General features: G+C 43.2%; 1 protein-coding gene across 8 annotated transcripts in view; it reads left to right on the top strand.

Moving 5' to 3' along the window:
- The window catches only part of Ptprm (protein tyrosine phosphatase receptor type M), a 680,881-nt gene that overhangs the window by 435,780 nt on the left and 219,173 nt on the right, over positions 1 to 25,928 (top strand). For all 8 annotated transcript variants that reach the window (XM_021218491.2, XM_029531514.1, XM_029531511.1 and 5 more), the window contains one exon: positions 19,068 to 19,200. In XM_021218491.2, coding sequence (XP_021074150.1) covers positions 19,068 to 19,200 — 133 coding nt within the window. The remainder of the gene's footprint in view (positions 1 to 19,067; positions 19,201 to 25,928) is intronic.

The raw sequence follows: 25,928 nt of genomic DNA, 5'->3' as shown, positions 1-25,928 counted from the left end.
CTGCATTCTAGTCATGCGCTTCAACTTGACTCCCTGCCATATGCACAGGTGCCTCGGGTCCTTCTACCTCAGCATGTGCTTAACACACCCTCATTATTAAGTGTCTGTCTGCTCCCACCACTTGATTCCCACCCATCCCCGACACTGAGCCCTTCTGCTCCAGTTCTTGCTGCTCCACTGGGTGCCTAGACTGCTTGCTTTCTTGGCTTTCTGCTGTGCCTCATGATTATCCCCAACCCCTTGGAGCTGCTTCCTCTGCTCCTCCTGCATCTCTAGCTGGAGAAATGGCAGACAGATTTCCACCTCCTCAAGTCAACATAGGTGCCTTCTACTGATCACCAAATGTCTCTCAGTGTACATGTTCCAGGCACCAGGTCTTCCCCCAGTTCCCAGGGTAGATGCCAATGCCAAATGCTCTAAAGTTGCCTGGCTCACTTTCCTTCCCTCCTTTCCTGGTGCCTTCTCCCTGGGATCCTTGGAACATTAGACCTTCCTATTGATCCAAGGGCTTGGCAGCCATTGGGTCCTAGATGAGGACAACCTTTGCTCAAGAACAAGCAAACATTATTGAAGTACAGTTCCTGCAAGCCTGAGGAAATTCCTGCAGATAACACTGACTAGTGTGGCCTCATCAAATGTCTAACATAACCATGCTCTGAAGCTCTGTCACTGACTTTCTAAAGCACAAGTTTGTTGCTGCCTTTGCAGTGGAGGCCAAGTATCAAGCCCACCAGGATGTCTCCAGTTCATAGTGTCCATCCCTAGTCAAAAGCTTGAAACTAAACAGAGAGAGAACCCTGGACCTTTGAATGAGGCGGTGATTTTAAATTTGGTTCATAGAAGGAGGTGATATGGCACACTGTGGAAACAAGACCCTCAGGTCTCCCATCCCCTAAATGCGCAAACCAGCTACCAGATGATAAGCCATCAGCAATGCCTTTGAGCAGCATCCTGGGCTGGCTCAGAGCAGCTATGTCTAGTGGGGCAGTCAGTGCATGGGCTTCAGAACCACGCTGCTCTAGCTCAAGTCACAGCCCTGCCACTTCACAGCACAGTGCCCTTGGCAAGGAATCTAGCATCCCACAAACCAGGACAATTTGTGACATGGGAGTCCTACTCATCTCTATTCATGAGGATAGAGTCAGGATCAAATAAACAAATAGAACATTTCTCCCTCAATATGCCATGCAGTGACCGTCAAGCCAATGTCCAGCCAAGACAGTCATTGTACCATTTGACCGTCTACCTGCATTCCGTCATAAGCTTTTCCTTGGGTGACATTATCCTTTGACATGTTTGTTGCTATTTTCAGTATAGTTTCTATCTGTTGATGGTCAAATGTTCCCATTTTCCTTGGTTTCTCCACATTCTTTTTTCCTCCCTAAGCCACTCCAGCTCTCAAGTTACTCAGGTGTGACTTCTGTCCATTTTGAAAGTGTTGTCTAAGTTTATCTCTCAAATCCTTCTAGAAATTAGTATTGGTATAAGCTGAGGTATCACTTGGGGACAGATCTAACTTTTCCCTAAACAGATAACCATTTTTCAGAGCAGCATTTTCACTCATGGAAAACAGTGGTGGGTTTGAAAAGTGATAACTACTGTAGGGTTTGATGAAACATTACTGTAGACAAAAATTGAATAACATTTTTTTTGCTTGTTGTTTATGACCAACAAGGCTCAGGAGCCCAATATGCATTGGCTAATCTTTATTGAATAATCAGTTCTGTGTCAGAATCCGAGTGCTGCACTGCTGTGTCTGACGTTTTCCTATACACCTAGTCTAGCCAGATTACCTTTGTGCAGGATCCCTTTTGTCTTTGAATGATTTTATTGTCTTTGATTACAGAGAGAGGCTTCTCAGTTATGTTTTACTGTGTGAGGAAACTGAAATTCTCATATTCTCTGTCAGACGCCACCACATTTATTTCATTGTCTGCATTTGGTCTCTATGGGACCTTGTGCTGTGTAACTAGGTAGTCATCACTTTACTCTGAAGTCTTGTCCCTTCTCTCCCTCTCCCTCACTCCACACTGTCGCAAGTACCTTTCGCCCATGATCCTTTGTCGGTATCCATTTCTCACCAGCCTTCATTACTATTGCAAAACACCTGAGACAATCAACTAATAAAGAAGAAAGGTTGCTTGGCTCATGGTTTCAGAATATATAAGCACTTGGTCCTGTTGCTTTGCAACTGTGGTAGTGAACTACTTCATGATGGGAACATAGGCTACAGGGAGTCTGTTCACATCACCATGGTCAAAAAGCAGGATAGGAAAAGGGATGAGAGGCCCAGCAGTCCCCTATGGGACACGCCTTGAGATAAAGCCTTACCTTTAGCTGTGGGCAGGAATATTTAGTCATAAAAGTTTGGTCTGTATACTCATGAGCACCTGTACCAAAGGAGATTGTTGACTTCATTTGCTCTGTTTGTAGAAACAATATAGAAGTAGTTGTATCATCTATATAAGGTCTATATTCTATAGATAATAAAACCCTCATAGCCTGTCTCTCTGGGTTGAACAAATGAAAAACACTTGGGTATCAGCGATTATTTCCTAACGAAATGAAGTAATTCATAAAGGACCAATGCCCTCGAAGGCATTACTAAATTCTAAACTATGGGTTTTTAAAAAATATTTATTTATTTTTATTTTCTGTGTATACATGCTTTGCCTGCAGGCATATGTGTGTTCCACATGCAGTACCTTTGGATACCAGAAGAGAGCATTGGATCCTCTGGGGCTGACGTTACAGATGTTTGTGAGCTGCCATGTTGGGTGCTGGGAATAAAAGCAGGTCTTCTAGCGCTGAGCCATCTCCCTGCCACAGAAAGCTTGGGATAGTGACTGCAGAGGATGGGTTGGCTTCCAGAAGGTTCCCTAGGCTAGAATTATATAGGCTACCTCATACTGGCATCCCATCCTGCTTTCCTGACATATATATGTATCATTCTGTTCAGAAGAACGTACAATGTGGCATGTTTAGTCCTTGAAATGGGTAGCTGTGAGGCATAAAGGCTGCCCGCAGAAGTGTGATCTGCGTTCTTTGCTCTCCAGGAAGCTGAGTTTCTGACCTTTATCAGTGTAAACAGTTCTACTGCAATGCGTTCACTAATGCTTTCTTGTCGCTTTTTGTTTACCTAAGACAAGGCCTCGCTCTCTAGACCAGGTCGCCCTTGAATTCACAGGGTCTACTTGCCCATGCCTCCTGTGTGCTTGAATTAAAGGTGCATGCCACTATGCCCAGCCTGTCCTGACCTGTTAGTGATAATCATGAGGGGTGGTAGAAGAATAGATGGTGCTGAACTCTAACATCGATCTCTGTATGACCCTGGGCTTGTTTCCAGGGGAGAAGCTTCAACTTGACATTCTCCAAGAATGGGGAATACAGGTTAGCAGGTTGTGTCTCTTCTCCGTTTCCCTGTCAGTAAAACGGCTGAACCCTTCATGGACACTGAGGACCAGCAATTAGAAATGCCGGTTGTGCAAGAACTACCATTCTCCACCCAGTTCTGTTAGATGCAGCATTGTGTAACTGGGGTTGCTACAGTCCTTACAAAACCCCCGCACGTTCATATTAAATATCAGAGGATGGGCTAGGGCCTGTCTTCAGCCACAGAAAAATAAGCATTATGGACCAGGGGGCAGAATTTGGTTGGTGTTTTGGCATCTTTCACCAAGTTTACTAAAGGATTCTGAGATTTCCACCTAGAAAGTAAAGGAGTAGAGACATTTTCTTCCCCATGTAGCATCAGCTGACTCGGTTATAATGGAGTCACTGTTGTATTAGAGACACTGGAGTTCTAGTGCCACTGTTGACTGGGTGCCTCTTTTGTTCTCCTTTGTGTTGTACTTGTCACCCATAGATGTCATCTATGGATGTATAGATATTACCTATAGATGTATAGATGTCACCTATAGATGCAGATATCACCTATAGATGTGTAGATGTCACCTATAGATGTTACCTTTCATCTATGAGATAACACAGTTCCAAGAACATGGAGAAAGGATGCAGGGGTAGATGTCAAGTATTTGCTCTTAGAAAGAGTATGTTTTAAGAGCTGTAGATTGCACTGAAAAATTTTTTTACATTTTTATTATATAAACCTAAGAAAATTTTTGTGAAATATTTCCGTTATAGAAGAGTTTGATTCTTCAAGTTCCTTTTCTTCCCATTAGCAGTATGTTAAAGCATACCGCTAATTTACATATACATATATGTATATATATATGTATATGTATATTCATTTTCTTCAACTTGATTTGCGCAGAGTTTTCTCCATATCTTAGGAGGCATTCTTCCTCTTGCTAATATTAACATGCTAGTGCATGCTGCTTTCCCACAAAATGTGGGGAAAAAAAAAACCAAAAAACCTTTGGAGTCTCTGTAAACCACTTTGGGTTACACAAGGAAAACAGTAGAAAGAAAATGCCTGGGCTTTGAAGGCTTTTTACATACAAGATTTTGTATTAATAGATTATTCTTCTATTGTCTATCAGGGAATATATCTCTATCTGCTAGAAGAGTCGCCTTCATAGCTGGACAAAATGAGGACGAGGGGGGCATTCTCCGAATGTTAATTAAGGCTCAGTGACAGTCTTCCTCTTTGATGACTGACACATCCCCTCATCTGCTCCTAGTGACAGTCACTGTCCTGTTAGTCTTTCTTTCATTCCTTTATTGCCTAGGGGGAAAAAAAAGTCACTACAATTGAAAATCTAAACTCAACAGATTAACCCTGACATTTTCATGTCTAAGAATGAATTTCACTAGAAATTTATAGTCCAAGGGTTACACTGATTAAATTTGGAGTTGGCCTTGGCCTACCCCTAGTCTTTCTTGTCCATATATTTTAAGTGGCTGCAAAATAACTAGCATTTATGAGAGTCCATCGGGCTTAACCCAAAGTGTTTAATCAGGATAGAAAGCAAGTCAGAAGACCCCACCCCCTCCCCACCCCACCCCACCCCACCCCCCATCATCTTAGGATAGTAAAAATGTGGAATGAGGCATAGTAAGATATGGGTAGATTTGGGATAAATGGGGTTCTTATTTGAAAGAACTGGAACCATAAAACTTCACCAAACTCAGGGATGAATCGGGGAAGGGAGGCCTGGGAGGAGGGAAAGGCCAACCCTTTAGCTGACCACAGTTCTTTGGGGCTGAGGCAGAGGATTGTTATGAGTTTGAGGCCAGCCTGGGCTTCATAGTAGCTTCCTCCGTTACCTGGAATATGGCCTAAATGGAAGGAGAGAGCTGACCTTGCCCTCCACTGTTGAACTAAGCTGTTTTGCAAGCCACCTTCCCATCACAAGCACTCACAAACTATAAGAACAAGCTGAGCGCATCTCATCAGACCCACATTCCCTGAGAAAATGATAGAAAATACTATATTTTTTTTTTATAAATAAGGTATTACAGGGTCAAAATTCAACTCTTTTCTTGACTTGAAAAGATCAAACAGCAGCTTTCAAAGGTAAGCCAAGTTGGGGTTGGGCCTCCACAGGCCCTCGCTCTTTCTACTGCTCCCGAGATATGTGAGGAAGGAGGAGAGAGAGATGGGGCCTCCATTCCGCCAGCTTTTAGAGAGGTTCAAGTCTGTGGGTCAGATCTGCACTACTTTCAAACATGCAGGGCCCATTTCCAGGACAGATTTCAGACATGCCAGATAGGCTTCTGCACCTAAGAACTGTGTCTTTGGTTTCCTTCTTTATCTTATTGGCGATGCTGGGCGTTGTGCTCACAGCCCTGCCTCATGCTGGGTAATTGCTGTAGCCTCAAATCCAACCTTAGCTCGAGGTAGGGTTGTTTGCTTTCCTTTGGGTTGTTTGTGGATTTTTGAGATATTTCTCGAGGAAGCTGAGGTTGGTCTGGAACTCACTGTGTATCCAAGGGTGACCTTGATCTCTCTATCTTTCTGTGTACATCTCCCAAGTGCCAGGATTATGTTAAGAAGTCACCATAACCAGCTTCAGCACATGTTTGTTTGTTTGTTTGTTTGTTAAGACTGAGCTCTTTATATACCTGGGTTGGCCTTGAACTTATTAAGTACCCCTGGCTGATCTCAAGCTTGTGATCTGCCTGCCTCCACCAGCCAGGCTCTGGGGTTACCATTGCATACCACCATGCTGTGATCTTCCAGTTTTAATTGGGCTATCACTTATGAAGTCTGACCTTAGAGCACATAATTTAGGAATCATGTTCTTGAGATAAATTGTAGCATGTTCAAGAAGGCTTCTGGGCAAATCTCTTAATTTCTTAAAATCTCACCTTCTGCACAGGGAGAAAAGGACATCTCTCTTACCTCACTGGGAGAGAAAGGCCATCTCTGTTACCTCACAGAAAGGATGCCATTTCTCTTACTTCGAGGGGAGAAAGCTATCTCTTACCTCACAGAGGGAGGATCATTTCTTACCTCACAAAGGGAACAAACACTATCTTTTACCTCACAGGGCAAGGACAATCTCTTACCTCACAGGGCGAGGACAGTCTCTTACCTCACAGGGGGAAGACCATCTCTTACCTCACAGGGGAAGCATCATCTTTTACCTTAAAGGGAGAATGCCACTTCTTACCTCATCCAGGCTATAAAACAATGAATACCACAATATACAAAAGGCTGAGCGGGAAAGCATCTCCTCAGAGTGAGGCACAGTGGGCACTCTTTATTCACTTTGCTGCTGTTCCTCTGTAAAACTACTTTGTTGTCATCCTTGAGTCTTTTATGAGGATCAGTTCAGAGCAGTGGCTCTCAACCTTCTTAATGCTGTGTCCCTTCAGTACAGTTCCTCATGTTGTGGTGACCCCAACCATAAAACTATTTCCATTGCTACTTCATAACTGTAATTTTCCTACTGTTATGAATCATACTGTAAGTATCTGATATGCAGGATGTCTGATATGGGACCCCTGTGAGGTGTTGTTTGACCCCAAAGAGGTCCTGTCCCACAGGTTAAAATCCATTGATCTAGACTGGCAAGTCACTCATGAGCCTTGAATCCCTTTAGAGATACTCAAAATTGAGTTTCTGAGAAACAGATGATGGCATGTGGAAGATTATTTACACAGGCAGCATATAGGTGTTGGGGTCTTTAAATGCACCAGAGCATGGCAGGAACATTATTTTGTTGTACCCAGTCAAGACACAGGGACAAGCCACACGGTGAAGATCAGACTAATGCTGCTTTATTTACCTGTGATCAACAGCAGGCCCATGCCAGAAAGCATTCTAAACCCAGGAGCCAGGCAGGATAGGGCTTATAAACCCAAAACCCACAGTTACATCCTACCTTCATTCCAGAGGCAAGCCTGGGACAGAGATCTTTAAAAGCTTCTGTTAGTTGATGTTCCACGTTGCTCAACAGTGGCCTTTCGAAGCTTCCGGTGGGGCTGCTAGAAGAATGTGCTTCTCCAGGTGTGGTTAGCCTGTCTAGGGAGCAGCTGAGTGAAGACAGTTTTCCTACCATACATCAGGACTGTAATGAGCCCCACATAGATGATACTTATAGACAACATAACCCAATCTACATAACCCAAGCTACTCACAGTGATGATGGTGGCGACCAAAATAAAATAAAATAAAATAAAACATCCCTCTGTTTTCAAATGAGGCTATTTAATTTGAAACAGTAATGACCCAAAGCCGTGAATAACTTGTAAAAATGTATGGCATACTTTCCTGTTAACTTGAACATTTGGGAATTCATTTGTCCTTTTGGTGTCCTTGGCTTAAATGAGGACACCTTTGTATGAATCATTCAACTGAGGAAGATACCTGATTGTCAGTCAATTCAATAGGACAGTGTGTGTGTGTGTGTGTGTGTGTGTGTGTGTGTGTGTTCTCGCAAGTGTGTGCATGATGTGTGTGTGTTGTACATAGAGAGGTCAGAGGACACTGTTTGAGGTAAGGTCTCTTTATTGTTTTTTTGCTGTGTCCATCAGGCTAGCTGACCCAAGAGCTTCCAGGGTGTCCTGTCTCCACCATCCATTTCCTCATAGGATTCTGGAATTGCAGGGATTGTAGCTGGCATCTGCATGGACTCTGGGTATTCAGACTTGTGTCCCCATGCTTGCAAAGCAAGCATGTTTACCTCCTGAGTCACCTCCCCAGTACAAGGATACCAAGGATACACTTCACTAGACTCCGTTCAGGTGGAACATCAAGCTTTATAGCTTTTTCAGGTACTGAATAAAGCTGGAAAATTTTAAACCAGCTCTGATATATTTTCATTTATAGTTTTTAAGAAAAGATTCATCTATTTTATGTCTATAAGTAGATTGTAGCTCTCTTCAGTCACACCAGAAGAGGGCATAAGATCCCATTACAGATGGTTGTGAGTCACCATGTGGTTGCTGAGAATTGAACTCAGGACCTCTGGAAGAGCAGTCAGTGCCCTTAACTGTTGAGACATCTCTCCAGCCTCTCATTTATAGTTTTTATACTTTAACTTTTAACATATAGTTTTCAAATGTTAACTTTTAAACATTTCTTACTCTTCAACCTATTCCACAAAACATATCCTTTATGCCATGTAACTTTGAAGCTTCAGAACTATATTCCACAAAACACTTCTTTTATGCCACATAACTTTAAGTGCAAAGAATTATATTCTAGAAAACACATCCGTCATGCAATGAAAGTTTAAATGCTCAGAACTATATATGCAGCCAGAGAGGACATCTAACTGCCTATTTCTCCCTTGGGAGAGCCAAGCCCATGTCCCAGATGTGTACCACCCTTTCCCTGAGAGCCACTGTTTCTAAACGCCAGTGTATGAAGTACCTGATATTTCTCATCGTTCCTTAACAGACTCCCTGATTTTGGTTCTTTCTGCCTCAGCCTGAAATCCTTTTCCACAGCAAACTCAGGGATCAAGCATTACCTGAGTAGAGGTCTCTAAGGAGAAGAGGAACTCCTCGTGATAGGTGGCAGACAGTGAAGGGCTGCATCTCTCTGCCCCTACTAAAAGGGATTACATTGGCTTACCAACATTTCTCTGGGAATCCATGCAGATGTTGTGATTTAGCTTTGTCTTTTTTTACTCAAGTTTTTATGTATAAAATAGATGTGGATAAATAGCTGATTTTTAGATAGATAGGGAGAGAGAGAGAGAGAGAGAGAGAGAGAGAGAGAGAGAGAGAGAGAGAAGATTATAGACACATGATAGGTGATAGATGATAGGTATCATCATAGGTAGGTGATAGGTAAATAGATATCTTTGAAAAGAGTATAATAAGAAACAGAATTTTATATATGTAATATATATATGCATTCATGGATATGTACATGTGTGTGGAAATGCATGCGCATGTATGTAGAAGCAAGAGGTAAATGTTGTGTGTTTTCCTCAATTGCTTTCCAACTCTCTCTGAACTCAGTTCACCAATCAGTGAGACTGACTGCCCAGAGCACTTCAGGGATCCTCCTTCCTCCCCGCCTCCCTGACCTCGGGATGCCAGGCTTTAGTGGGGGTGTTGGTATACATACACACATACCTTATGGTCATGGGCCAAGCACTTACTGATTCGTCAGTCCCCAAAATTATCATTTGACATTTGGTAGGTTTCCCCTTCTATACTGTGAAATTTCTTTAGATTCTGCTGTGTGCTCGTGCACAAAGGGCTCATAATTAAAAAATATGTCCAAGTCAGCCACTTGTGTCTTTAAGCCAGCTTGGGGCTACTCATAATCCCCCCTTTCTCCTAAGCGATGAGAAACTCTGGCAATGCTGTCATGGTAGGACGAGAGGCAGTAAGCGTTTCATTAATAAAATTATGATTAATCGTATGAATCACACTACCATTATCTTATCAGATGTCTCTCTACGTTTTTCCCTCACAGAATACCCTAGGCCATTGTCATTACAATGGAAGTGTTTTGGGTCTAGTTTAAACCTTCTAAAACAAATTTCCTGTATAAGCATGAAAAATCGCCATGTCCACTTAATTGTTACAAGCATTGCGTTCATAGCACTTTATCCTTGACAACGTTTCATTCCCTGTCTCTCTTCGTAGATGCAGTGAAGTTGCCGGTCACTGATAGATAAGCACTGCACTGCTGTGGGCAATGCTGTCCTGTTTGATACAAGCGTTTATTTCCATACTTTCTATTAATATCACTGATTTAAAGTTTTGGTAGTAATTTTCCTGGTAAGGGTCGTCTTCCTCTCTTCTCCTCTGGCCATCATCCCTCAGAGCCATGTTCAGATACCATTCTCTCTTACACATATCTCAATATCTATGGAAAGTCATCCAAAACCAGACATGTGCCCCTTCTTAGCTCCTTTCTTGTATGCTCAGCTTTTGTGGAACAAAGGGCAAAGAATAGGACCTACTGTGTGTTGTTTACTTGCTTCTTTTTTTCCTCCTTATTTTCCTTTATGCCCATGGCCCAACATCTGAAGGCTTTGCTATAAACAAGGAACAATTGTGCTTTAAAAAAATGGTGGCAAACAGAAGGACAGGAAATGAAAGTGGACTGGACTGTGGCCAAGCTTTGAGTCCTGCAGACCTGGCCTTGTACGAGTGCTGCACACACGACAAGATATGGGGCTGGTCACGCCAAGGGAACACACACGAGTTAGCCAATTATGTCCCAAAGAACACATATCTTAGCGTGTGATAGAGAATTCACCAGAGTTAGTGAACCCGGGTTGAGACTGACAAGTATGATGTGAGAGAGAGAAAGCTAGGCGCACTACAGAGTTAGGGAGTGTGAACCCTTGCTATATGGTCAGAAGTCACAGGGGCTACGTGGCTGTGAGTGTTGGGGGAGCTGTGAGCTACAGAGAAGACTGGGGGAGAACTTCCTAGAGATAGAATAGGGGGCATAAAGGTCAGGAAGGGGGACTGACTGGGGGGGGGGGAAATCAAACATCTTCATGTGCAGGGACAAGCATGGTAGAAGGCATGTAGAAATAAGCAAGATAAAGAGTTTTTTTAAAATGGTGTTGGAAAGAGTTCAAAGGGCTTTACTGCCTTCTAGAGTAAGCAGCAGGAAGGTCTTAGGTTTGCAGTTACAGTTTGGTCAAAGAATGACCCAGTTTGAGCTATTATTTCAGACACTGATATCAAAGCAGGCCAATATAAAATTAATTAGATGTGTATGTGTGAGCGAATGTATGCTGAGGTTCAGAACAGGAGGAAAAGCGGGGCCAGGGCCCTGGCATGGGAAGGAAGTGGACATGAAGAGAGGATGTGGCTCCTCTGATCATCAGGCTTATCTCTGTATCAGGTCTCTCTTCTTTTGTATGGCCCAGAATCGTTCTCTCTCGTAACTGAATCCAGCTCTAAGGGCTGTGGGCCAGAGATTCTCCCTCTATGGCCAAGATCCATTTACTTGCTCTGACTCTGAGAACCTGTCACATTCGAGACAGTGAGTGAGAATCCTCTCTCGACTTCCTGTATATTCAAAAGCTCTTTTCTGGACCTGAGGTAGACAGCACTCAGTGGTAGGGGTTTCCATAGCATGAATGAGCTCCTGGACTCCTCTGCGTTCCAAGACCATGCACATATAGCTCTTGCAGCTATGTAAAAGACACTTCCCATCTCAACATGCAGCTTCCCAGATTCTCCATGCATTTTTAGGCTCTCAGATCAGTGATACTAATAGCACACATGTTTAATTTATTGAATATACTCACTTTAAAAAAAATCTAGTGTTTGTACTGTGGGGTTTGTGTGTGCATGTGTGTGTGAATTGTGTGTTGTGTGTATGTTGGCACACGTGAGCTACAGTGTATGTGTGGAGATCAGAGGATAACTTTAGGAGTCAGTTCTTTCCTTCCACCATGGGGGTCCCCGGGATCGAACTCAGGTCAGGAGCAAGGCAGGAAGTGTCTTTACTCACTGAGCCATCCCACTGACCCAAAATATATTCATTTTTTTATAGGAAAGTAAATAAGAAATTTCAGAAGCAGAAAGGGCTCAGGTCAAGGGTTGTAAACAGTCCTTTGAACAGGAAACATCTGTGTGGCTCCTGCCACAGGATCATTCTCAAGTGCTAAGCGTAATCTAGACAATGACCCCAAAGCACAAACTCTGGCAGAAAATGTGATTGACAACAGATGGTGGTTTCAATACCTTCAAATTTTAGTTTCATCATCTTGGGACCTTCCACTTCCCTCAAGTAATTCAGCCTCCAAAACATCTGAAGCAGCCGACTGTAGCTCTCTTATTGATTATGTAATTCACGCAAAGGTACCCATGGTTGATAACTTTATATTGACAAGTTGATTCCGCGTCTTATGACTCGACCATAATTCAAGGAATTAAAATGGGGGAAAAGAAAGTAGTTCATCAGGATAGCAATAGCGTCAATAATCCTCTCAGAACTTTCAGAGTCGAGAGAGTGAAGCGCAGAGCTTTTGATAAATTGTCTTACCGATGGGGTGTCAGCCACATCAATACACGAGAGCGATAGTGGCCACAAAATTAGAACCAAAACAAGAAAGAGTGAGTTAATTTGGGAGGAGAAGTACCTTCCAAACAATTTTGCATGAAAAAAACTGCACATGTGATCCTTACTTGGAAGCTGCAAACGCTCTGCTTGCCCTGCCATGGAAGCGAGGGCAGAGGGAAAAAACCATAAATTCAAAAGCATAATCAGGTTACAGAGAGTGAGCACAGGTTATTCTCAGAGTTGTAATTGACTGTATGCCCAGGAAAGAAGACAATGCTATGTAATTTAGATGAAAAATCTTTGGGTTGTTTTGCCATTACGTATAATATTAAGGTACAGCTAAAAATAAAGTAAATAACACTGCAAAGGATTGTCATTCTCTGAGCAATAAGACATGAATGATTCGTCTCACAACAATCTTCACAACCTGGTTGTTTCTCTTTTTAAGGAAGAGAGCAGAAAAACATGAGCAAAGGGTCAAAAGAAAAAAAAGATTAAAAACTCAGATTATTACTTCCCCGTAGTCATAGAAATGCCAGTATGGAGTGCTTAAGACCAGCTCAGTTGAAATTTCGCCTTCCCTTTATAACCTTTTCAGATGTGTGGAAGAGGGGAGTGTGTTCTCAGTGACTGGAGATGGTATGGTACTTCCTTAACCTATACAAGGCTCTGAATCTGACCCCCACCCCACCCCCAGCACCACATAATCCCTGTACAGTGGTGCAGGCCTATAGATGGAGCACTTGGGAAGTAGAGACAAGTGACTCTGAAGTTCAGGGTTGTCCTGGACTACAAAGAGAACCCAAGGTTGCCCGGGATTCTAACACTTTAAGAAGTAATTTTTTTTATTTAATTTTTTAAAAATATTATTTACTTAATGTATATGAGTACACTATAGCTGTCTTCAGACACACCAGAAGAGGGCATCAGATCCCATTACAGATGGTTGAGAGCCACCATGTGGTTGCTGGGATTTGAACTCAGGACGTCTAGATGAGCAGTCAGTGCTCTTAACCACTGAGCCATCCCTCCAGCCCAGAAGTAATAGTCCTACACATTCCCACAACTTCCATTCCCTTTGTGCTCCACCTCCAGGGTCCTGTCAGCAGGTTTCTGTCTCCTGAGGTCTTTCTTCCATAGTTCCCATAATTCCCCGCATCTCCCCTGCCCCCCTGGGGCCTTAAGCCAGGAGGAAAGAGGATGGTATTGGTTTGCCACTAAATACCCCTAAGCATGCTGGGACAATTGTCATGGGTTGCTTTGGTGAAGCCTAAATGCTGAACCCAAACGGGCTTATCCCCCTGAAAAAGCAGCACCTACCCTTCCACACAAGGAAGACAGGAGATTCAAGCGCTGGCTGTTGGCAATCAGGTGTATCCCTGCCCAGTTTGGCTATGACACTGAGAGTCCCTAGCTACTGGAATGATAGTCTTCCTTCAGCTTGCTAATCTTCCTCCTCCTCTTTGTGGAATCTGTGGATTCCTACGTATTTACCTCAAGGCCAATTCCATTTTCTCTCTAGTTCGTTGTTTGTTTGTTTGTTTGTTTGTTTTTAATCTAACTCAACATGTTCTACCTGTGGGCAAAGCCTATCACAGCCCAAAACCTTGCTTCCAGAGTCCCTCCTAGACTCTTCCCAGCCCTGACTCAGGCTCCAGAAGCAAAGCTATTATGTACTCACAGCGCTTTCTCTGCCCAACATCCTAATGCATGCTTTCTACCTGTCTGGAGCCATCAGGCCACTCGTTATTGCTGCCTCTGTTCCCCACACTGCTCCAGGTAGGTTCTGGAGCTCTTGGGCATTTAATGTGACTTCCTGTGTTGATGACAGTGACCACATCTCTGTCATCATGGACAGGAGGACCCAGTAATCTAATCCCCTTTAGTTATAGCACCTGGAGCAGAAAAGCACTTACCAAAGAGGTATCTATTTGAAACCTGTGCCATATAAACAAACTTATTGTGTATTCTGCAATACTGTGGCTATTGTATGTAGGTGACATGGGACATCTGGGTAAGACATCTATACTTCTAACATTCACTGGTCATTCCTCTGCTACTTTGGAAAATAATTTCAGGTGTTCATTATATTCTATACCAGGCTCCGGCTCGGCTCCTCCTCCTCCTCCTCCTCCTCCTCCTCCTCTTCCTCTTCCTCCTCCCCTGCCCCTCCTCCTCTTTCTTCACTCTGGTTATAAGATCCCATATGTTTTGGGAGTAAGTGACAGCCCCCACCCCTCATCTTTTCCCAGTGTTCTCTCCCCAGCCTTCACCTCTGTCAGCATCAGGGCTAACTTTACTGTGCACTTTTATTCTATTCTATTTTATTTTATTCATACTGTGGGGTATGAAGGAGAGCTGCCCCCTTTCCTTCATACCCCACACTTTCCTTATTCACTTGTTCTGTGCTCTCAGCCACTCCCAGGGCTCAGCCCTCACCTCCAGCAACTGCACAGCTTGTGCCTTTCCAGCCTCCAGCTTCTTCCAAGGAACCACACTCATTGTCCCACACTCATCCTGCCTTCCCTCCCACATCACAGTAAACCTTCTTACCTTTCTTGTCCCAACCCCTCTAGCTGCTTTCCTCAAGGGCAATAAAGCCAATGGGGGCGAGGTCATATTCCAAGATCCCTCCCCCCCCCCAGCTGCCAGCCATGATTACAGTTGCTCCTTGCTCCTTTGGTCCACAGTGACTGCTCCCTAGCCTGTACCAGCCCCACCTCTGGGATATGCCCCTGACCTTTGACCCGTCTAAGATGTCACCCCCGCAAACATTGTCTTTCTCCCCTTTATCACTGACTTTCATTTCTGATTGCTGTTTGCATTTGGCCTCAGAGATGCAGTGGTCTTACAGGCCGTCCCTCTTTGCTCACCCTTTGACCTCCTCCTTGATGACTCCTCTCCACATGGCTGGTTTGCCTCTCAGTTGTCATTTTCCCTGTGCCCCGAACAGGCTCGCAACTTTACACACCACCATCATTGTGGTGTCTCCCAGACTTACACCCCACACCCAGAGAGCTCACACATCTCAACTGCTTGCTGCTTGGTCTCCTCTGGGTGTGGTCATCTGAACCCTACATAGTCCAAAGAGAAGCTCTGTCTCCCCTCCCTGCCCTCTGAGCCCGCTTCATCCACACTGTCAATATCAGTCGGTGACGTGGTCACGCTTTCTCTAACGGCTTCCAGAAACCCGATATTGCTTGCACTGACGTACTGAAGCTCCGCGACAATTACCTGTGACTACCATGAAACTATAATGAAGTTGAGCAAGGTCTCTCCATCTCTGCCCCTGCTACCTAGAACCAGGTTCAAGTTGTTGTGAGAACCTGACTCTGAAGTCTGGGTTTCCAGCCTGGACAGCCTTCCCAAGATAGCGTTGTCAGACATAAACCAGATTGTATCTCTTCCACTCAGAATCCTCCTGAAGCCCCATCAGAATCCTTCCCATTTGTAGACATGACCCCCACATACCAGCGCCATGCGCTGCATTCCCAGTTCACCACACTCCACCCCTGTCCAATAATCTGGTCTCTCCACACTGCTTGCAGAGGTCAGGAAGGTAAGGGTATGCCTCACCCTCATTCCTTCTGCAGGTCTCCCCAATGCTCCTGTCTCAGTAATTCCTTCTTAGTTCTCTCTACTTGGTCATCACCCCAGGGCCTAGCACCAAGAGTCATGAAGCCCACAGACTTCATTCAAATAGTTCTCTCCCTGGCACACACGAATATAAATTCTGTTTTGCCTATTTATTCACTACCATGCTGCTAATATACAGAAAGAAATTTGGTTAGGTGTTAGGAAACCACCTGTTAAGTAAATGCAGAATATTGTTGATATTCTCTTCCATGTTCACGACACCCTGGCAGTAATCAGCTGAATTCCCTGGGGATGTCCTTAAAACAGGGCTGTCCTCCCTCAGCCGGTCCCAGCCTAGCAAAGGGAAACCATTGCAAATGCTATGGGTGTTGGGACCATAAAAAGAGAAAGAGCTATAAGACTCTGTTCTGGCAGGGTGTGGGGGAAGGGGGTGCCTCTGCGGGCCTATGCCAAGGCATCCCTTCCTCCTGAGAGACCAGCCATAGGATGCTATAGTATAGAATAGAGTTTATTTAGGGCATGGGGAAGGGAGTTAAGAGAGTAGTAGAGGCAGAGAAAGGCAGAGAGAAGGAGAGAATAGAGAAGTAGAGGCTAGCCATGACCACGTGGAGAAAGTGGGGGGGAGGGGATAGGGAGAGAGGGGGCAAACAGGAAGCAATAGTAAGGGAGACAAGAGAGTAAGAGAGAGAGGAGGGGCAAGCAGCTCCTATTATAGTGGGCCAAGCCTACCTGGCTGTTGCCGGGTAACCGGGGAGAAGAGCATACTTGGCTGCTGCCAGGAACTGTGGGGGCAGAGTTTAGACAGAATACCAACAATGGGCACGATAGTCAGGTCTGGTCACGGTCATAGCTTCCTGCGAAAATCTACGCAGCCATTTCAGTCAGTGGGTCCTCTTTCCTCAGAACTTGTATGAGTTAGATCATCTTATATTTTTATGTGAAAATGTTTTTAACTGAAAGGGTTTTTTCTTTAAATTCTTTCTTTCTCAATTGATATATTTTCTATTTACCAAAAAAAAAAAAAAACTTAAAATTATTTTGTTATATTGAAACTATATTTGGAGAACTGGTAACCTCGAGTTAATAAGATTCTCTTTTTAATTGCACATTTAAAATTGGATATTAAATAAAAACATAAAAGGTTGGACCTCCATTCTGAATGTTATATTTTCCATTTATAAAGTTCTTCATCCTCTTATCAAATATATATATTTTTATATATTTTTCTAAACAATATATTTAACCTTGCAATTTCCTCTGCATCAGCCACCTGGTGCTGTGCCAATAGGTCTAGAAAAGTGAGTGTTCCTCAGATTATCATTATTGTCTTTTAAATAATATTTAATTATTTTATCATAATAAAGTAATTGTCATTAATACTTTTAATGTTTATCTAGAAGCAGGTTTGAGGATTGCCTACCTAAGGAAAAAATAGCAGGAAGAATGTTCTGTCCTCTTGGCATTGTCAGAAGTAAATTTAATAATAATAATAATAATAATAATAATAATAATAATAATAATAAATAGTCGTTGAAAGTTTCTTCTGAAGGCTTTTGCTTACAGTACATCATTGTGAATAAGGATGCATGGCTAGAAAGTTCATTTTTATTAAAAGCAGTAACTAAAGCTGGCACTAGGAGGCAGTACACAGGACACCTGGGACAGTCGCTGGCCATCCTCAGGAGAAAAGCGTGTGCGGGTAGCCTGGGGTCTTCTATCTCTTGTTTCTCCTCTAATCGGCACCCAGCTTCATCAGGCCTGGTTACAGCCATGTTCTCTTCCATAAAAATTTTAATATGAGTTTAGTTGGAAAGAAACTGGGTCTATTTGCTTCCAAAGGAGCAAGGAAACCAGACCAGCTCTCGCTCCCCTCACCCAGTTCCCCATAATGCCCCTTTTCCCACAATGCCGCACGCTGCACCATGACTTCCCATCTGCTGTACACGTGGGCACAGATGCAGGCGGGACCAGTGCAGTTTCATAAGCGCAGAGGAGCACGCTGGTATAAGACACAATGGAAAGGGAGAAAGAATAGGTTCAGATTCACAATCATCGTTACTTTTGACCAACAGAAATGCAAAAAAAGATTCTAGGTGGAGAATTTTGAACATGAAATTGCTGAATTTAGTAAGGATGGTGTGGTGGCCCGGATGCCAGAGGCCATCGTATCCTGATGAGGCAAGGAGAAACCTTTTTTAAAAAGTAGACACCGTTGAATGAATTGGACATTACACTCCTAATATTCTTCATCGTGAACTCATTTAGCAGAGGAAATGGGTATCTCATCAGACAGAAATTTGACATTCCATCACATTCTACCATAAGCAGGACAAACAGTGTGTAGGAAAGAGGAACGCAAGCGAGCTGAGACAGTCGCCACTCTGAGACCACGGTTATCTCATTTAAACAGATATGAACTGTGGGCACCAGTGGTATGATCAACCAGCTGCTGCCCCACGTTATGAATAAATTGCTTAGAAGGATCCTTTTGCTCACCAGATGTGACCCAGATTCAGATTTCCAAAGGTGGGGGGTCTCTATTGTGTTAATAAAAACAATTGCTGGTAAGATGCATGGCAAATGAGCTTATCTCTCTCTTCCAGGTGTTTGGGCTAATACGTGATGGAATTATTGCTTCATTTATGAAAAATAATTGAGGAAAATGTTCCAGCAAATAAAATTTGGATAAAGGCTCAGGAATAGCTATTGTGCTCTTAGCGAGGTTTTTTTTTTTTTTTTTTTTTTTTTTTTTTTTTTTTTTTTTTAATGGAGGAAGAACGGGAGCTAAAAGATAATAAAAATATTTAAAAGTGCATTTGAGAAGTCTGTCATAAAAGGGTCAGACGTGGGTGTGCTGTGGCGGAGTGAAGTGTTGAAGAGCAACGGGAACAATTACAATGCTTTCAGCATCTAGGAAAGCTGCTTTAAAAAAAAAAAAAAAAAAACAAAGCCCGTCTGTCTGCCAACTCTGATAAGTTATATTGTTCTGTTAAATGCATGGGAAAAAAAATTTTTAATGTAACGACTTTATTCTGTCTTACCCACTTGCTCTCCTTTTCGTTTCCAGGGGCCGTTACTCCAAAGCCTGTCCCTGAACCTGAGAAACAAACAGACCATACGGTTAAAATCGCCGGAGTGATTGCAGGCATCTTGCTGTTTGTTATCATATTTCTTGGAGTCGTGCTGGTCATGAAGAAGAGGTAGGCTTGTAGCCAAAAGTGGACTCATTTCTGTTATTCGCCAGGTCACCTCATGTGTGTATGAAAAGATCCATTTACTGGGCAGGCAATGGTGCCCAAGACCCAGCTCTGACTCCATGACTGTGAGCATTTTTAATCATATAGCGTTTGCAGTTAGGGGACAGACATTTAGAGTAAATACTTGGGTTATTTTCTGTGAATATACAAAGCGTATCCTGCCAAAATACAAGAACTTCATTTCCCCCTGTGGGATAATCTAAAAGCTGTGATTTTGTTTTAGTCTCTGACAGTTGTTCAGTCCTAATGACTGACAGCTCTGTATTTGATACTCCCAAGCCAAGTTGAGAAGAAAGACTTCCTTCCCGCTATAATGAATTATGAGGGCAGAATTCCTCAAGCCAGCATCCTATGCTGACACCATGTTACAGCAGCTAATCAGTACAGTTCCCCATGAGAAAGCAGCCCCAAAGTAAAAGACAGGGCATCCACATGTGACATGTGAATGACCAAGTTGTTAGAGCAAGTTCAGTGTTAAAATAAGGTTCTGTCTGGCTGAGGAATCGCTCATTGGTAGGAGAGATAAGTAGATCTGGATACAGAAAATAATTATTTCCTTCCCTTGGAAAATATTCAATGTCTGCTTTTGTGTGAGCAAGTTTAAAAAAAAGCACAACTTAATAATAAAATAGAGTCTTCAATTTATATAAATATAAATATAGCTGATTGGAAGCAGTGGACAGAAGTTCTTCATGGGGCTTGCTGCTTTGCTTTTTAAATGCAGTTGTAACCATGGAGTGGTGATGTGGTCATAGGAGGAGGAGGCAAAGTAGGTGAGCAGACTTGCCAGGGTAAGATCATGAAGGTGATATATGGTCATGGACAGGGGCTGGACTCCATCATGAAATCTAGCTGGTGGTGGTGTCAGCCAAGTGTTATGTTGGTGCACTCCCTGGCGGATGGATATGCTTTGTGGGTGAGAAATGACAATCCTTACTCTACATGAGCTTGTAGAGTGCCAGGAATGTCCAAAGTGAAGATAAGCCTTGCGTTAGAGTCCTGTATGGGTAAGTTCTTCTGTAGGCACGTGAAGCCAGCCGTCTTTACCTTCCTGTTTTCTTCTATGTGTCCTTTGTCTCTTGTCATGTGGGCTTTTTTTCCTACACTCCCTTTCCCTACTTCGTTTTAGTGTTTTTGTTTGCTTGTTTGCTTTTGTGAAATGGGGTTTGTCTCTAGAGCCCTGGCTGGCCTTGAACTCAAGATCTTACTGCTACCAGTTGAGTGCCAGGACTGTAGGAAGGAGCTACCATGCCTAGCCTTCTTTGCCTTTGGATCTTTATTTCCCATTCTTCTTCTTCACATCTCATACTGGTTTTGTTTTGGTTTATCTCTTTTTCCTTATCCCTAATCACTCAATTTTTTTTTCTGGGTGATCTTTGCCTGATCCTTACCTCAATGTTTCTGTAGATACCGATTTGGGGATATGAGTGATCTTCCTGTTGCTCTCAACATGTACCAAGGGAACCCCCAAGTAACAATAGGTACTAGGCATGAACAACAGGCATGAATATCATGTAGATATTCAAAATGAATTTCTGAGACTTTTTTTAAATTCTAGGACTAGATTGGATCTTTATGCCATCCAGCAAGCTCTACTCTGAGCAACAGCTCAAAACGTAGTAATTCAGTTGTCCCTGTGACCTCAGCTAAATGCTAACTAATCCTCCAAGGGTCTTTTTTTTTTTTTCTGCTAGATGTGTTCATTTCTCTACCCAGGTCTCTCAGGTAGTCACGGGACTGATGCTATAAATTATGCATTTGAAGCGATTGCCTCTGGTAACATATGGCCTTGATACAACTTTAGACTAAAGACCCATAAGTCACGTCAGATTTTACATGATTATTTACTACACCATAATCTTAACAGGGCTGTCTGCACAGCATGCACCACTGCTGTGTTTGCTTTGCCTGAAATAGAGAATGTGCTCTCTCTAAGACAGATTAGCCAACACACTCTGCCTATAAATGCAGCGCTTTAAGCTTTAGTCCTGTGCTACATGGGGTACAAATTCCCCAAACTTGGAGGGTTTTTTTTTTGTTTGTTTGTTTGTTTTGTCACCAAAATTCAAGTCTAAATTTGACAAGCATCCTTTTTAGACAGAATAGTTAAAATGTTGCATGAATCATGCATTGGTTGCTGCGGTTTCACTTGGTAACAAGCATGTTTCCATTATTTAAGCTACCTAGTAGGCCTTCCAAATACCCTCTTTATTCACTCACTTTAAGCCCTGGGATGTCGGCTGGTGAGCAACTAGTCTTTCAGCCACAGTTTTCACAGTGCCATAGAAGACCTTCAATAAATAAGGAAAAGCCAGCAGGCAATGAGGAAAATGGGGGAGAGGAAAAGAGGCCAAGAATGGCCTCAGGTGCGCATGTCTATGCAGAACTGGCTATTTTTTTCTACTAGATGGAAATTAGTAAGATCAAACTTTGTGGGGGGTTTCTATTTGTGCTTCTAGCCTGGCTTTCCTCTACTCACAGATTTATTTCTATTATCTATCTTTTTTCTATGTATCTAGCTATGTATCTATCTATCATTTATTGAAATACATTTTTTTTTTCGGTTTTTCAAGACAGGGTTTCTCTGTATAGCCCTGTCTGTCCTGGAACTCAATTTGTAGACCAGGCTGGCCTCGAACTCAGAAATCCTCCTGCCTCTGCCTCCCAAGTGCTGGGATTAAAGGCATGCGCCACCATACCCAGCTCTATCTATCATTTATTTATCATCTGTCTTTCTCTATCATCTATCATGTCTTCTATGTATCTATCATCCATCTATCATCTATCTAGTATCCATTTATCATCTATTATCTATTTATCATCTGTCTTATATCTATCATCTATCCATTATCTATCATCTGCCTTCTATCTATGTATCTATCAATCATCTATTATCTGCCTTCTATCTATATATCTATCAATCATCTATCATCTGTCTTCTATCTATCATCTATTATCTATATCTATTTCTCATTCATTTATCATCCATCTAGTAGCTATTTACATTTATTATCTATCATGTATCTATCTATCTATCTATCTACCTACCTACCTACCTATCTATCTACCATCTATCACCTTCCTACCTACCCCTACCTATCTACCATCTGTCACCTATCTATCTACCTACCTACCTCTCTACCTACCTGCCTATTTGGGCAGGAACAATCATGGCCACAGCACAAGAGAAAGTAGAAGAATGAAACAAACTTATCAATATTTCTGGAAGTGCCACTGAGAGTGTGTCCTGTGGGGGATGAGCTCACTGTCTGTGATGCTTAGCACTCCAAGCCAGTCAGCCTGGAGTTCTGGCAAATCCCAGCAATGGCGCGTGTCCTAGCGCCATGCTGTAAGGAGGCATTGTCGGGTACTGACATAGCTAACATCATTTCCCTTCTGAGAGGACAGGTCCAGGAATCAGTACTTGCTGAAGGTAGAACTTTGATAGAGAATGTGAAGTCTTTCACCTCATGGAAGGTTTTAGCAGAGAGGTGATAGTGAGCAATGGCAGGCATGGCTCTAAGGGGCGCATTACAATGTCCTACAACTCTCGCAAATCTGTTAGGCTTTGCCTGGACCAATGATATAAAAGCTTGGCTCTTAAAGACCTTTGGTAAGACCCACGCATTTGCTTTTTTCCTATCCGTGGGCAAGTCCATGTCTCCTGTCCCTATCCTAAAGGGCATGCGACTCTGCTGAAGAACATGTAGAAAATGAGCGCTTTATACAGAGCCTCATTGCAGGTACTCTCTTGTCTGCTTCACAAGAATGCAAATAGGAAGGCTTCTTTTCATTGTTTTTAACATATTTTACTCTCGTCTGCTTTAGTACATTTGTGTAAATAAAAATACCTGCATTTTCAACATTTTCCATAAGGGATAATTTATCTAAATATCAGTTTGACAGACTTTAGTATCTCACCACTGCCGATTTTACTGTGATTAATTATATTTGCTGTCGTTTCTAAAATTGCAGTAGATCTTACCTAAGTTTGAGAGCGTTTGTATTAATTATAATTATATTCCTGTCTAAGCCACAATGGTACATAGCAATCTCAACAGTTGTGACTGTTCAAAAATAATTAAAGAGATATGAATTATTATATAAAATACCAAGCATGGGCTGTGTTTTATGGAAACACCTTTTAGTGATATACATAACTATCTTAATCCAGAAATGCATATCCCTGCTGCTGTCTATGATGCAATTAACCAATGTACATTTTACAAATGAAGCAAATTATAAAGCATTGTTGAAACAATACTAGTACTATGTAGAAAAAAAATAGCAATAAAAATGGAAAATATTTCGTAGACATCATGAAACAACAACAACAACAACAACAAAAAAGATAAGAGGGAAACGTTAATGAAAGCACTGTCTTCAGAGAGACACTTGATGTGTGTGGCTGGAGGCAAACTGGTGTTGACCGTGTCTCCTGCTCTGCCTTCTTACATGGGAACTAGATTTCCCCCAGCTGTAGCCCAGTGTGAGCCTGTATGTAGAAAATGTTGTAAGTGTGATATGTAATTCAAATTCCAGTTTCAAAGCCACACGTTGCGAATGTACACGAGGAAGTGTGTATGTTCGTGTCCTCTTTGTCAGTGACTTATGAAATATGTGCATTTAGCATGGACTCATCTAAATAAAGACCAGAGGTAGAGAATTTTACTCCAGCATATGCATTGGCTTGCTCGAACCAGAATAGATGTGCACCCGAATGTATTTAACCATATCTGTTGACTTCCCCAGTCCATCCTCTGGGTTTCCTGAAAGCTCAAAGGAAAGCCCACCTTCACCCACAAGGATTCTTTATGCAGAAGACCCTGCTTACTCAGTGGGAGGGCTAGATAGCTCAAAACCACTCTTTACAGAGACTTACACTGCACTGGCTGTGACACAGGTGCCACCATGCTAGGCAGTGGGTGTGGGGGAAAGAAGGGAGTTTGAGAAAATTCGAGTCCCACCAGAGTTCCCATGAAGGTGGTCACGGAAAGACTACCGCACACTTTCCACGCGGCCCCAGGTGTGTGTCTGGCTATGGGAAGCCACTGGACCCCAGCTTGGCAGGTGGTGGACAAGGGGAAGTCCTAAGTACCAGGTTCCCAACTTTGGGCATCCCAGACACTGCTGGACACTGTAGAAGAGCTGAGAACAGAATGGGGGCCCCAGGGGCTGCTCTGTCAGCTCCAGGGCCAAAGGGAGGAGAGGGTGGGTGGGTAGGGGAGGCACTGGGTGGTTCCCATGTGAGCAAGAGTCCTTGGTCCAGAGTGCAGGAAGGCCTTCCGGAGGGAGGTTAGATGCAGCCCGTTAGGGGAAAACCTATCCCATCGTTCAAGCATGGCAGCCCTTGATGAGCAGAGACAGTCTATGGTTTTAGAGCTTTATTGTTGAAAGCAGAGGGAAAGAGAGAAGGTAGAAAGAGAGAGAGAGAGAGAGATTGACCATGGCCACGTGGAGAGAGGGGGGAGGGAGAGAGAGAAGTAGGGCAAGAGATGAGAGTAAGAAATGTGAAAGCTTAAAAGAGAGCAAGGAGGGGCCAAGCAGCCCTTTTATAGTGGGCTGGACTATCAGGTAACTGTGGGGAGGAGCATACCTGGCTATAGTCAGGTAACTGTGGGGGTGGAGTCTAGCCAGAATGCCAGGAGCTTGGGACATTGTCTGTGTGACTTATAGTCACACACCTCTCCTGCGGGGACTGTGGAGGAGGTAACTTGGATAGGAGCCAGGGGTCCAGGAGACATGATCGAACACCTTCAGTCCCATGTAGGTGGAAATCACCACCCATTGGGTCCCCTGGGGTTCATGACCTATGCTTCACTGGAGACCAGGCTGTCTATGCGCAGCCTACGGCCCATGCTGCCAGAAAATTCTGAGTCCCAGATGCTTCTGCACAGGCTTAGCTGTGGCATTAGACACATCACTTTAGGACCCAAACCTGCCCTGACAGACCCAGCAAAGTGCCCTGTGATCTATTGGCCAGGTGAGGACAGATGACGACAGTGTGTACTGCAATGAGGACAGATGATCTTAGTGTGTGCCGTAGTAAGGCCCGAGCTGTACTTCAATCCCACTCCTCAAATGCCAATAGTCTCAGGAGGTCAGGACAGCTCTGGACCATCTTAGTGCTGGGCTCTCATGCTACCATGGGGCTGGGCGCCCACAGAGTACAGTTGTTCTCCTCATTCCTGGTGCATGGTTGGGCAAGTTTCAGCTCAGCTCATTATTCTCTATGTTAGCATAGCTTATTGTGAAACCCTATCTTTTTGCATCTTATGTCTGAAACTCAATCCAGCCAAGAATGTCAGGAGAAAACTTCATAGTGGGTCTCTCCAGACCAGTGACTCTTCAGGCCTACCACCATCTTCCCATTCTCAAGAGAACGTGGGCTGACATGGTCTCACCTTCTATTAACAACAGAGAGCATACCCAGGCTGTGGAAACAGGACATTTTATTTAGTCATGATTATTGAAATGTGGGTCTCAGAGATCCCCAGAACTCAAATTTCATAAAAATCATCTCATTTCTTTCCCATTTCATTTCAGATTAATACGTAAAAATAGCTGTGAAAAATACTCAAAATAGAAGAAAATTCCATACACCAAAAAAAAAATAATAATAAAAAGAAAGAAAGAAAGGAAAGGAAAGGAAAAAGGAAAGGAAAGGAAAG

Source organism: Mus pahari, chromosome 18 (assembly GCF_900095145.1).
Source record: "Mus pahari chromosome 18, PAHARI_EIJ_v1.1, whole genome shotgun sequence".
NCBI classification, from domain to species: Eukaryota; Metazoa; Chordata; class Mammalia; order Rodentia; family Muridae; genus Mus; species Mus pahari.
Note: the sequence above shows the minus strand (reverse complement) of the source record. Positions and strands in the feature narration are given on the sequence as shown.